Raw genomic sequence first — 15,151 nt, 5'->3', positions numbered from 1 at the left:
TTTATTCCACAACTGCCAAGTTATGGAAACAACCTAAGTTTCTGTCAATGGATGAATGCATGAAGAAATCATGGTATATATATATATGTATATACATAATGGAATATTATTCAGCCATAAAAAAGGAAATACTGCCATTTGTGACAAGATGGATGAACCTGAAGAACATTATGCTAAGTAAAGTAAGCCAAACAGAGAAAGACAAATACTGTGTGATCTCACTTATATGTGGAATCTAAAAAAGTTGAACTCTTAGAACCAAACAATAGAATGGGGTTGCCAGGGGCTAAGGGGTTGGGGGAAATGAGGAGACGTTGGTCAAAGGGTACAAACTTTCAGTTTAAGTTGAATAAGTTCTAGAGATCTAATGTACAATGTGATGTTCACAGTTAATAATGCTATTGTATTGTAAACTTGAAATTTGCTGAGAGAGTGGATCTGAAGTTTTCTCACCATAAAAAAAAAAAAGGGCAACTATATGACGTGGAAACAAAATCATTGAAGATATTCTATGATAATGATTTATTCACCTATTTAATTTCAAGACAGCTAAACCTCAAATATAAAAAATAAGTGTCAACAGATAATGGGAGTATCATTGTAATCATTCATTCGAACCTTCCTCTCACCCACAAAAAAAAGCTTTCCTCAACTAAAACGTAGGAAATTATTCTTTGGAACATATCCCTGTCCCTATGCAACTTTTAATGATGGTGTTCATGAACAATGAGATATTTAACTATACCCTAAATAGTTTCCTATGATTTACAGAAGCTACCTAATCAAACTGAGTAAAGACTTTATAAGCCAGATATTTCAAAGCCAGCAATGTCCAATAGAAGCTTCTAACAACAGCCACACGTGGCTACTAAGCACTTGAAATATGGTTAGTGTGGCTAAGAAACTGGTTTTTTAATTAAATTGAACTGAATTTTAATAGCCACATGTGGCTAGTGACTACTGTATTGCACAGTGTCATTTCAAACTATTAAAAATTTCCAATACGAACAAGCTGACTAGACCCTGTGATTTGATGTAGAAGCTCTATGTATAGTATAATATCTGAACCATTATCTTACATTCATTACTAATTATATACCCACTATTACTGTTTTTAATTCTATTAACTCTTATGTGTCACTTACTTGGGTATAGACAACATGGCTTTCAAGGAGTATTTAGACTGTTGTTTAAGGCGATCTTTCAGTTCTTCAAGTTTTTGTACCTGCTTTACTACTTGTGCAATGTTTAAAGTGACTGTTTTGTCAGGTACAGGAAACTCTGCTTCTGAAAAAGTTTGATCTTTACTTATCTAAAATAATAAAATTAGCCAGTTACTTAGGAAATACTCATTTTTCTCCCATACCTCAAAGAAATTTCATTTCATTTATCATAAGAATTATTTTTATAATATTATTCTTATCTATAGCTATATCAAATACTAGTATTTTACAAACATATTTATATGAGCAATTGCTTAGCAACTAATTATAGCTAAATGTTGACTTTTACATGTCAAAACTCGAATCCAATATTCTGTTTCCTATTTTAATATACAAGAATTTTAAGCAAGTTCAACAACAATTGTAGGAGGATCACTTAAAGGCAATTCAAAATATTTACAAGAGAATTCAAAAATAATTGCTTCCCCCAAAATCCTTTCTAAAAATACTCTTACTGTGATAAATTATGGAAAGACAGTAATTTGCTCTCAAAAGACAATACCTTCTACTACTAACTCCCCGAAGTTAATATATAAAGGTCTATGGAGTTGGCATTCCTCAGTCTGCATGGGGAAGACTGAGACCCATTTGGGTGTCTCAAGCCTTTTGGAACAGATCAAGCTACAGAGTAATGAGCAGCTGGGAGAATCAATAAGATCCATAGAATAAGATGACAGACCAAATTAGTATTCTAGGCAATAACTATTTAAAGAAAGTTCAGCAAGAATGAGTGCCCAAAATACCACAAAGAAAGAAACTAGAAACAGCCAATATGTGGAGACATAAACAAGCAGAGTAGCAATTGAGGTCAGGAAGTTTTAACAGAAGAAAAGCACAAATCCACCCACGTAGACACCTCCAATACTTATGATGGGAGGGAAAGCTGAAAAAAAAAGGAGTCAAGGCATAGTCCTACAACCTAGCAAAGAGAAATTCTAGCATTGGGAATTTAAAACAGAGACCTCATTTTAGTAATGGCTACTTGGAATGGGGTTAGAATATAACAGCAGGAGGTGAACACTGAGCAATGTACTGAAAGTCTGAGATTGGGAAGTGGAACAGATGGAAGGAAGCAGGAGATGTATGGAAATTCTATGGACAAAGGCAAGATGCCACAGAAAAAAACACCAATCATAAATTGAATCTAAAAAGTTATATAGCAGTCACCTACAGTTATCAGTTTACTGCCTCTCATCTGTACTGTCCTGCTTTTAATAGTGGAACATTTCTCTCTTGACAGGTTGCATGTTAACCTTTGTGAGTAGAGGGTCCTAGACACTATAGGAGGAAGAAGCTTTTCTTCCTAGTTCTATCATCTCTCTCTGCTTAATCCTAGGGCAGTGCATATTATTGTGCACCTAGTATTGCTTACCTCCAGCAAGTTTCAACGCACCACCCTCATGAGTAGCTTCCTGGCAAGGTCCTTGGCATGGAACACTCCCATAGGCAGCTTCTCCCAGAACTTCTAGGCAAAATCCACCAGGGCAGAACCTCTCTTTGGGAAGCTTTCCAGCATACCACCCTTGTGAACAGCTTCCCAGCAAGAGGTACAGCACCTCCATGGAAGATGGCTTTTCCCAGCACCAAAGAAGATGGCTTTCCAGTGTACCACACTCATGGGAAGCTTACCAGTGAGTTCCAGTTCCACCAGCATGGCACCCCAGCAAACCTCTCTGCCATACAGTGATGACAACTGCTCCTTCTTCACAAGGTCTGGATCTTAGCCCTGGGTTAGGGGTATTCAGATTTGTTCCTTCCTTGAGTGCTCTGCTTCCATCCTAAAGGTAGAAGCTGCTTCCAAATCTTCTATCCCTGTACTGTTAGAGTTGTCTTTACCTCTTTAGTAAGTATTCTCCTGTTATAATAATTCTTTATGGGAAACTTTCCCTATTCAAATTACTGTGTGGTGTTTGTCTCTTGATTAGACCCTAACTGATACAGCATATTTCCCAATAGGGATTAAATTTGAACATAAGTCCTTTCTAGGAGAAGAGATGATGTCACAAAACTAAAGGAATTGGAATAGACAGTGTGATTATCAGCTATAAGACTTCATCAAAGAGACCAACTGGGAACAGGTTCCAGCAGAACAACTCTGAAGCATATAGGCTACATGCTTATCCCACATTTCTCTGCTGCAGCTAGCCACACATTCTTGAAGGCTTCAACATGTATCTCTATATCTCTGTTAACGCAACATGGCATTAACCTCACCATCAGGCATTAACCTCACCATCATGTGCTGACAATAAAATGTGTCAACAATAAAAACAAGATTATTCCAAGATTCTGAAACGTTAATGTGCATAATAATCCTCTAAAGGAACCTGAAAAAGAGGCAGATTCCTAACCCACACACACACACAAAAAATCTTTAATTCGGTAAGTCTGATTCAGAGCTCTGAAGTGTGCATTTATAACAGGTACCTTGGGTGATATTTAAACATGATCCACTGGGTGATATTTAAACATGATCCATCAATGACACTTTAAGAAACAATCCTCAAAAGGCAGAAGATAATACAAACACTTATGCAATATATTTGATACACCAAATTAAGAAAATATTAAAGAGAAGCAATTATGGGTTTAAATATTGAAAACCTTGAAATTCCAGACCAGAAGTTTAGTTGTGTACTGAAGACCTCCCGGTGAATATGAACGCATAAATCAGGATTTCAGGCATACTGGAGATGATAATAATTGGCGCTAAAGCGTAAACAGTAGATACAGAGAAAAGTAGACATATTGGACATCTATTTAGGACATAAAATCAAAGGACTCAGGATAGATTGAATGTTAAAGACAGATGGAATTGAGTTGTCAAGGTAAATTACCACATATCTGGTTTACCCAATTGGATAGATGGTACTACCATTCACAGAAAGAAGGAACACTGGAAAAGGTACGAGTTCAGGGGTAAAAAATTCTTGATTTTGATCCATTGGGTTTGAGGTGGAATACTCTAGTGGGTAATTATATACACTTGTGGAGTTCAGAGGATGGTTTTGAATGAAGGTGTATATTTCTAAATTACCAGTATAAAGGTAATATTTGAAAGAAAAAACTGGATGAGATTGCTAGAGGAAAGGCTGGAGTAAAAAAGAAAAAAAGGAAGGCATAGGATGAAATCTTGAAGCACTCCAACATTTAGTGGTTAGATAAAGAAGGTGACTCCAAAAAGGAGACAGCCAAAACAGTGAAACAATAGCCAGGAGAGTGTAATTCACAAAAGCCAAAGAATAGTGTTTTAAAAATGAGGAAGTGATCAATAATGTCAACTATGGCTAGGGTAAAGAAAATTCCCTGTTGAATTTAACAACATATCAATTGTGGAAAGCCATACAGAATGTTTTCTTTGTTATGGGAACAGAATCGAGTCTGGGTAGGCTGAAAAATGCTCTGGAAGTAAGAACAGAGTACATAGTAAATCAGCTCTGAAGCTGTAAAGAATGGTCCTCATCTAAACTGCTAAGATTTTATAGAAAATCCATAAACAACTCCAATTGTTTTATTTGATACCCTAGTTGGCTTTTTCAAGGAGAGAATGTCCAGATTAACCTCTTTACTAGGTGCCAGTTTATCAGCTGATTAACACTTTAAAAAAAAAAAAATTCGACTAGTTTCATTGTTCCTAAACTATCTGCAAGGTTTTTCTCTCTTCTCTTTTATAAATTTTCTCTCTTCTCTTTTATTCTCTGATAATAATCTAATAACTATTTCCCTCATGTGAGTAAATTTGCATACAAAATAGCTTTTAAAAATTGGTTATGAAAGGCAAAAGAGAAATAGGTCTGTAACTGGAAGGGAATGTGGCATCAAATTAGAGAGACATTAGCATAGTTAAAAATTGAAAGAAAGGACACAATTGAATGGGAAAAATACAATATACAAGAGGGAATGATTAATCAAATTTCTTAAGAAGACAAGACGAGATGAGATTCAAAACAGAGGTAAAAGAATGAGTCTTATGTAGGAGGAGGAACAATATCTCTGTTTAACAGGAGAAAGGAAGATAGAATGAGTACGGATATAAACAAGTTTTTGTTTAGCAGCAGGAATTGAAGGCCTTCTAACAAGTGGCTTGTATTTCAAGCATTTGAAGTGAATGTGCGAGAGTGAAGAAGAAAATGATATGGTGGTGGGGGCACTGAGATGATGGCTGAAAAGGGTTGAAATTCATTTCAGAAATGCAATAGAATTGCCAGGCAGTATTTGGAGTAATTGTGTCTGACCTATTGTGTTACTTTCTTCAACAGTGTTTCACAGCTAGATGATAGGCTCAAAGAATAAATAATTTCATTTATTCAGGGTTAAGTTTTGTTAGACGAAGGCATCGAAAAGAGAAAGAGGTAAAGGAGATTAGAAAATTAAGAAATTCACTGCAATAAAGTACACAATCTCCAGGTTGAAAAGAAAGATGAGTAAAAAGACTGCAAGAAGGTAGAGGAATAAATGCACTGGTGGTCTTGATGAAGTCAAAGAGTGGCCAGAGCAAAATTTAAAGTAATAATTGGAAAGACAGAAATTTGTAGTTCAAGAATGAGCTGGCTGAATTAGTGATCTTTAAAATAAAGCAATTTGGTTAATGATAAGGTTGAGAGTGTGACTGGAAGTCAGGGCGAGAGGTAAAGATGGACACTAGATCTTCGGAGATGAGGAGGTCAAAAACTGAGAGGCCAGGGTTTTGAATGGATCTTACACATTGACAGGTCTAAGAGTAAAAAGAACAGAGTGAGATAAATCCATGAATAAAATAAATTAAAGACGTTAGTAGGTGAAAATAAGAAGGCAGAAGGTAAGCTGAACTGCCCAAGTTGCAAAGAAGTACACATTTTACAAGAGGGTAGGGGAATACTGGAATTCACTCCAATCCTACTTCTCTGGAAAGATAGAGAGCAATCTACCATAGTCAAGGAAGAATTACAACACTCTTCCAGTGTCAGTCATATCCGTCCTAAAGCAAGGAGTGTACAGACCATGAAAGCCTTCTACTCTGCAGCCAGGGGTAAAATAATATAAAGGTGCTAGAAGACAGTTACAATTTCTATTTTTACTCTTTAATTTTATATCCTAAGTATATGAACCTCTTTAAAGTACCTGGGCTTCATGAGTGTTTAATTGGACTAAACTGTAAGCGTAACCAAGGGAGAACTAGAACATTTCTATAAATCACTGAAGCTACCTTGGAAATCATTCTGCTATATTAACAGTATACATAAAGTCTTTTCCAAAATAGAATTAAAACCCCCTAAGGATAGAGACCAGTCATTCTTAAACTGGTGGAAAAGCACCTGAAAATCAAAAGTACAAAAAAAATCATTAAAGTAACATTAAATTTAAAGAAAATCAATATATAATTTTATGAGTAAGAATGTATCAGGGAAAGAATAATAATTAAATTTCCCTTATTCAATTTTAGGAGACAATGTGTCAAACTCAGAGCATACCAGATGTATGCAAGAATGTAGTATGTAAATTACCCACGTATTCTTTCTCTACCTATATCAAAAGGTTATAACCAATGATTATTCAAAAATTTTTAACTTATACTTCAAACTGGTTTTCAAATGAGATAAAATATTAGTTTAATTAACAATTAAGAAATGCTATACTTACCTCTTCCATCTGATTGACCTGTCGCTGAATCCACTTGAAAAAAAAGGAATGGAAAAAAAAGTTATTGACAAGTTAAATTTCTGCAGTGAAATAAACGGGTACACACACGTGTGTGTGTCTGTGTGTGTGCATATGTGTGTGTGTATGCGTGTGTGTGTGTGTGAATCTTCATCTATCAAATATTAGTCCTGAACCAAACATCATTTATCCTAGGGTTCAGAATGGAGCTAATGCAACATGCAACTAGAACATAAAATTTTAAATATATGTAGCAGCAAGTATGAGAGTTCTTTTTACCTCTTCAAAATTTAGAAACCTCTTCTTCATTTATACGCATTTCTGTATTAAATTTTAGTAGGTTTGAACTGCAACATATTGAACATACCTTAAAAAGAGATTCCAAAATCTGGAAAACAAAGTTTTAATTAAAACAGTTAAAAATAAAAATCTTCACAATGTATGTTATGATAAAATATTTAAGTCTCTTGCAATTTTCAATCACAAAAATGCACAAATTACTAAAATAAAACTATAAATTTATAATCCAAAATCATAATATTTTTATATTTACAGATAAGAGTTTTTAGTACATCTTGCATTAGACAACTTAGTTCTAGAAAAAAAAATTTTCCATCCTTATAGATCCATATTAGGAGACCCAAAATAATTCACATATATGATTTCATATATTTTCTTAATATAGGTAAAGAATAAAATTTAAATTCCTCTCAGAAAAGCATTATTTTTTTCATATAGCTGAGAGTACAGTAACGAAAAGTATTATCTCACCATCATTACCTCTTCAATACAACTGTGCTCTCCTAAAGGGCCTAAAAATCAAGATATAAAATATTATACTACTACTTGATATTTTTAATGAAAATGCAAAGAACTGGTTTGGGAGATTGTGAGAGAAACTGAATATGCAAAACCAATCACACAGTCCAAAATACCAATATTTACCACTTAGAAAATGTAATGTTAAAATGACTACATCTGCCGCAAAAAAACAAACTCACTCTACCACATCTGGATAAAAGTTTTGAATTACATTATTAAGGAAAAATATTACCACATGCATTCATTCAGAAAAAAAAACAACTGAAAAATCAGGTTACTCTAAAATTTCTCTTTTGCAACACTAATTCTAGATCAATGGTTCAAAAAGTGTGGTCCCAAAACCAACAGCATCAGCATCACCTAAACAACCACATTTGTTAGTAATGCAAATTCTCAAGCCCCACCTCAGGCTACTGAATCCAAAACTCTGGGAGTAGGGCCAGCAATTTGTGTTTTAACTAGCCCTCCAGTTGATTTCTTTGCATGCTGAAGTTTGAGAATCACTGCACTAAATAATAAAAAAAAGCAGTGAGTCTGAGCAAAAATGGCTGAGACCCTTAAGAAAATATACCAAAGCAAATTAATGTCCATGTTTGAAGGAAAATATTTTCAGCTATGTAAGGATTTAGAAAGTAATGTCCACTAAGGCACACTACCTTGGAATAAAGTCATTCTTTCCTCTAAGAGAGATTCCAAGGTTCTCACAACCTCCTTTCCTGTCTCAGAAGATGATGGGAAACCCTAGTATACACCAATTCATCCACTCATTATAGCCAGAGTTCTACAACTATTTAAAACACTAAAAGCCTGGAGAACAGTGGCTTTCTCAACTACTGAGGAAACCCACATTATCAGTCACTGGTACTGCTGAATCTAGAAAATTACTGATAAAGGTAAGTGGAAAATGAAAATTGACTAGATGTGAGGAAAACGAACATTAGACAAATAACACTAAATAGAAAGAGAAAACTCTACAAAACTCTGATGCAACACCTATAAAGTTCCTAGGGAAAATATTAAACCACCATTCTAATTTTAAACATATTATCATTTAAGCGTGAAGTCAAAATGCAACTATTTTCAGAAATTGAAAGATTTAGAAACTGTTTCACCACACATTCTAATGTAGCAAAACAAAAAATTAACCTTAGAAAAGTGAACCCAAGAAAAAACTATAAGCAAAGTATCCAGTAAATACCCTACTCTAAAAAATGGTTGTTAATGGAGCTGGCATTTAATGTAGTTGTTATAAAAAGCTTCTTAAAGAGAAGATGGCCTAATGTAAAAAAAAAGTAAAATAATAACAATCTGAAACTAACATTCCAGATAGGTATACCAGCCACAGCCAGTAGCCGTATCACAGAAGCCAAGAGAAGAGCATTTTAAGTAAAACAAAATGGTCCACAATGTCAAACTTGCTGAGGTGTCAAGAAAGGTGTACAATGGATTTAACACCATGTCATTACTAAGGATAGTCATTACTATCCTTAGAGGGCTAGTTCAATGGACTCTAGGCGCAAAAGCCAAATTGAAGTATAGATGAATAGGAGAAAAATGAATATAAGTATAGGAATTTCTTCAAGAGGCCTGTTTGGGAAAAGGTAGAGCAATATAGGAAAGTCCTAGAAGGAAATGTGCACCTTGTTTAAAAAAACATTTTATTTTTTCTATGACATTAACATGCCATAATCACATTGCCCTGGTTACTAAAAATTACTAAAAGCATAGAATATATTTTGATATATTTATGGGCTGTTTGTAGTTCCTCCTCTGTGAAATGCCTTTTTATTTCCTTTGAGCATTTTGTACTATCTTATACTTACTGATAGGTAAATATTATCTATATATTCTGGATAATCCTTTGTCAGTTATATGTGGTTCAAATATCTTCCCCTATTTGAAACTTCTCTTATGCCTCTCTTTATGAATTTTTTACACAATAGAGGTTTTAATTTTAATGTAGTTGAATTTATCAATTTTTCCTTTTATGACTTATATTTTGTTTTGTAATTGTTCTTTGCTCCAGGTTATAAAGACAGCCTCCTATATTTTTTTCTAAATATTTTATTGTTTCTTCTATTACACTTAGGTTTTTAATACATCAGAAAATGATTTTTGTATATACTATAAAGTAGGATCAACTTTTTTTTTCCCCTCATAAATAATCAATTGTCCCAGAGCCATTCATTATATATGGCTCTGTCATTAATAAAATTTTTCTTATATGGAAGGATCCATTTCCAAGCCTTTATTCAATTCCATTGGTCTATGCAGTCTCGCACCAAAAGCATACAATTATAATTAATATAGCTTCATAAAAAATCTTCACATCTGCTAGATCAAGTCCTCTCACCTTGTTCTTTTTCTTCAGAACTCACTTGGTTATTCTTGGTCCACTGAACTTCTACATAAAATTCAGGATCAGTTGTAAATTTGCACCCCAAAAAATGTACTAAGGTATTTAGGGAGTAATGACAGCAAAAATGGCAGAATAGGGAACTCTAAGGGCCTATCCTCCACAGAAACACCAAAAAAAAAAAAAAAGAGCAAAAACTGTCACAATCAACTTTGTCAAAATTCTGGAAAATGATCAAGGCTTTACAGGAACCAGGTAAGCCTGGATCAAAAAAATGCAGCTTAAACACCATAGGAGAATTTTGTGGCATTTTAAGATCCTTGTCCCACCCACACCACCCCCAGTACCCTGGCAGTCATAAAGACAGCACCCTTCATTCCTGGAGTGGGTATGTGGTTCCGAAGGAAACAGAGTGGACCTATTCCCAAGGAATTGTGTTGCCTGTTTTGACGTGTCTGGAGGTTCCCTGAAGGACCTGCAGCTTCTCCTTTTGTTTCATCTAATTTAGAACGCTCTCAAAGCAGAAAACCAGCTAAGTAGAGGGCATTCCTCAAAAACATTGAAAGAAAAATGAACAAACCACTGTTCTCGGAAGAAAAAGATTACAGTTGTGGCAAACAATATACATGTCAAAGCCTAGGAGGAAAAGCTGGAGAGAGAGTTACTTTGAAAAATAAGGATTCTGACAAGCTCCCATATATTAGGAGGAATCCAGTAAGCCACATACTTGCCCAGAACAGAACTCATGCTCAGAAAATATTTGAGTAGATGCTAAACTTTCACCTCTGACTGATCTCTAGCTCAGCACAAGCAGAAAATGAAGGCTAAGGCAGAGCTGTAAAGAGACTGGCTAAGCTTTGAAGGAGTGCCCCAACACAGAGCCAATCTTCAAAGACCAGGAGAATACTTTTTTCTCCTTTATTTTTTTGTGGCTCTAATAATTTAAGGAAATCTCTATCAAATCCACAAGCTATAGGAACAGAGACTTGAGAGATGAAATACAACAAAGAATACAGACTTCAAAAATAAATAGTTTAAACTTCTAGTTTCTATTCTGGCATTGAAGGAGCCTGGATTCATCACTCTGTCCTAACTAAAAGTAAAAAGCTGAACAAACTGAAAATAAACAACTCTTCTTAGATCCATTACAGAAATGAGGCAAACCATGGTTCCCAAAATTGGAGAGACAGACAGGTGATACTCAGAATTACAAATTACTGGAGCAGAAATCTGAGACCAAACATCCACAGGAACCAGCACTAAGGCAGGAAAACCTAAACTATAAACGACGAATTGCTGGAGGCTCAGTGTGGACAAGTTTGAGAGCCAAAACCTGTGGGGTGGGGAGGGGGAGTTTTTAGGGGTTTCTTTAAAAACTAAACATACTCTTACCATATGATCTAGCAATCAAGCTCCTTGGTGTTTACTCAAACAAGTTGAAAATTTATGTCCATATAAAAACTTGCACACAGATGTTTATAGCAGCTTTATTCACAATCGTCAAAATTTGGAAGCAACCAAGATGTCATTGAGTAAGTGAACGGATAAACAAATTGGTACAACTATACAATGGGTTATTATTCTGGACTAAAAAAAATGAGTTATCAATTCAAGAAAAGACATGTTGGAATCTTAAATGCATATTACTAAGTGAAAGAAGCCAATCCGAAGAGGCTACATACTGTACGATTCCAACTATATGACAGTCTGGGAAAGGAAAACATAAAAAGATCCGGGGCTGCCAGGGGTTGAAGGCGGCTGGGGGGATGAATAGGTGGATCACAGAGGATTTTTAGGGCACTGTATGATACTATAATTGTGGATACATGTCATTATATATTAGTTCAACCATAGAATGTACAACACCAAAAGGAACCCTTAAGGGGTTATGGACTTTGAGTGATAAAGATGTGTCAATACAGGTTCATAGATCATAAAAAAGACACCACTCTGGTGTATGATGTTGATAGCAGGGGAAGCTGTGCATGTGTGGGGATAGGCGGTATATGAGAACTCTCTGTACTATCTGCACAATTTTGTTGAGAACATAAAATTGCTCTAAAAAACAAAGTCTATTAAAAAATAATAGTTTAGAAAAGTACTAAACAAACCACCAGAACTCACAGCAAGAAATGAAAACAAAATTTGAGAGAGGGAACAATCTGCTATCCACAGTTACAATATTATAATAGTCAAAATGTCTAGTTTTCAACAAAAAATACTGAAGCATTCAATGAAACAAGAAAGTATGGCTTATTCATAGGAAAAAATAAACAGACACTGTCCCTGAGAAGGCTCATACAGTGGACCTAGTAGATAAAAAATTTAAATCTACTGTCTTAAATATGCTCAAAGAGCTAAAGGAAATCATGTACAAGGAATTAAAGGAAACAAGGAACAGTATTTCAATAACTATCAATAAAGATATAGAAGTTATAAAAAGGAACCAAATTCTAGAAATGAAAAATTCCACAACTGAACAAAGAACAATAATTTAAATAAAAATTTCACTAGAGGGTTTCAACAGCAAATTTGAGCAGGCAAAAGAAAGAATTAGTGAATTTAAAGGCAGGTCAATTGAAATTATCCAGTCTAAGGAGAAGAAAGAAAAACAAAGGGAAAAAAAAGGAACAGAGCCTAAGAGACCTACAGAATATCATCAAGCACACCAATATAGACATAACAGGGGTCCCAGGAGAGGAGAACGAAAAGGGAGCAGAAAGAATATTTGAAGAAATAATGACTGAAAACTTTCCAAATTTGATAAAAGATATGGATATACATATAAAAATACTCGTGGAATAAATACAAAAAAGATCCCTATGAAGACACATTATAATCAAACTGTTGAAAGCCAAATAGAGAATCTTGAAAGCAGCAAGAGAGACATGATACATTATGTACAAGGGGTCTTCAACAGAATTAACAGATGATTTCTCCTCCGAAACCAGAGAGGCCAGAAGGTAGTGGAAGGCCATATTTTAAATGCAATTAATGAAGAAAACTATATACCAAGAATTATATATCTGGCAAAATTATCCTTCAAAAATGAAGGAGAATTTAAGACCTTCTCAGATTTTTTTTACAAAATGACAAAGTTTATCTCTAGAAGATCTGCCATACAAGAAATGCTAAAATGAAAGGATACTAAACAGTAACTCAAAGCTATAAGAACAAATAAAATCCTTGTCAGACACAACTATGTAGTTAAATATTAAACACAAAAAATAATATATTTTTGGTTTTTAAATCCTCCTTTTTCTATGTGATATAAAAGACAAAAGTATAAAGCAAAAATTATAAATCTATGTTAATGAGCACACAATGTATAAGGATCTAATTTACAACCAATAACTAAAAGGGAAAAGATGAAGCTATATAGAAACAGAGATTTTGTGTAGTTTTGAAGTAGAGTTAGTATTAATTCAAAGTATACTATTATAAGTTCACAATGTTAGTTGTAACCCTAAGGTTACTAAGAAAATAATTTTAAAATATACAAAAAAGTGAAATAAGAAGAGAACCAAAACAGTGTACTATTAAAAAATCAATTAAACCAAACAGAAGGAATCAATGGAGGAAATGAGTAAAAGAAAAAGAAAAAGAAAAAAAAAAAGTATGACATACAGAAAAAAAATAGCAAAATGGCAGAAATAAATCCCTCCTGGTAGGGAGTTATTTTAAATACAGATTAAACTCTGCAATCAAAAAGCAGAAATTGACAGAATTGATTTTTTTTAATGATCTAACTATATGTTGTCTATAAGAGACTCATTCTAGATCCAAAGACACAAATAGGTTGAAAGTAAAAGGATAGATAAAGATATTCTATGCAAATAGTAACCCAAAAAAGCTAGCATGGTGATAAAAATATCAGACAAAATAGTATTTAAGTCAAAAACTCTCACAAGAGACAAGGAATGATATTACATATTGATAAAAGGGTCAATTCATCAAGAAGACATAACAATTATAGATACTGCAAACAACAGAGTCACAAAATATATGAAGCAAACATTGACAGAACTGAAGGAAGAAGACAGTTCTACAATAATACTCATAGAGTTCAATACCCTACTTTCAATATGGAAAGAACATCCAGACAGAAGAACAGAAGGGAATTAAAGAACTTGAGCAATGCTAGACCAACTGAGACCAACAGGTATAGATAGAACATTCCACCCAACAACAACAGAATATACACTCTTCTCAGCTGCACATGGAATATACTCCAGGATAGACCATATGTTTAATCACAAAGCAAGTCTCAATATGTATAAAAGATTTAAATAATACAAAGTATCTTCTCTGACCACAATAGGATAAACCTAGGGCTCAACAACAAAAGAAAAACAAAAATTCAGAAATAATGTGAAAATTAAACAGACTCAACCAACCAATGAGAGAAAGAAGACATCACAAGGGAAATCAAAAAATACTTAAGAGATTAATGAGAATGAAAGCATAACCTACCAAAATTTAAGGGCTGCAGCAAAAGCAGTGTTTAGAGGAAAATGCATAGCTGTAAATGCCTACATTAAAAAGAAGCAAGGGGCCAGCCCCGTGGCTTAGCGGTTAAGTAGTGCGCTCCACTACTGGCGGCCCGGGTTTGGATCCCGGTCACGCACCCACGCACCGCTTCACCAGCCATGCTGAGGTGGCGTCCCACATACAGCAACTAGAAGAATGTGCGGCTATGACATACAACTGTCTGCTGGGGCTTTAGGGAAAAAAAGGAGGAGGATTGGCAATAGATGGTTAGCTCAGAGCCGGTCTTCCTCAGCAAAACAGAGAAGAATTGGCATGGATGTTAGCTCAGGGCTGATCTTCCTCACAAAAAAAAAAAATAAAACAAAATAAATAAAATAAAAAGAAGCAAGATCTCAGATAAATAACTTAACTTTACACCTGAAAGAAGTATAAAAACAGAAGTAAACTAAATCCAAAGCTAGGAAAAGAAAAGGAAAAATAAAGCTTAGAGGCAAATGAAACACAAACTAGAACATCAATAGAGAGAACTGATGTAATCAATAATTGGTCTCTTGAAAAGATCAACAAAATTGGCAAACCTTAAGACACTGATGAAAGAAACTGAAGAAGACACAAATAAATG

At 34.5% G+C, this 15,151-nt stretch overlaps 1 protein-coding gene across 1 annotated transcript in view; it reads right to left on the bottom strand.

Moving 5' to 3' along the window:
* The window catches only part of CCDC7 (coiled-coil domain containing 7), a 403,315-nt gene that overhangs the window by 365,473 nt on the left and 22,691 nt on the right, over positions 1-15,151 (bottom strand). The window contains 3 exon segments of the mRNA XM_058532824.1: positions 1,146-1,312; positions 6,843-6,875; positions 7,228-7,248. Coding sequence (XP_058388807.1) covers positions 1,146-1,312; positions 6,843-6,875; positions 7,228-7,248 — 221 coding nt within the window.

Source organism: Diceros bicornis, chromosome 36, assembly GCF_020826845.1.
Source record: "Diceros bicornis minor isolate mBicDic1 chromosome 36, mDicBic1.mat.cur, whole genome shotgun sequence".
Classification (NCBI taxonomy): domain Eukaryota; kingdom Metazoa; phylum Chordata; class Mammalia; order Perissodactyla; family Rhinocerotidae; genus Diceros; species Diceros bicornis.
The sequence above is the reverse complement of the archived record's forward strand: the minus strand, read 5'-3'. Positions and strand labels throughout refer to the sequence as shown.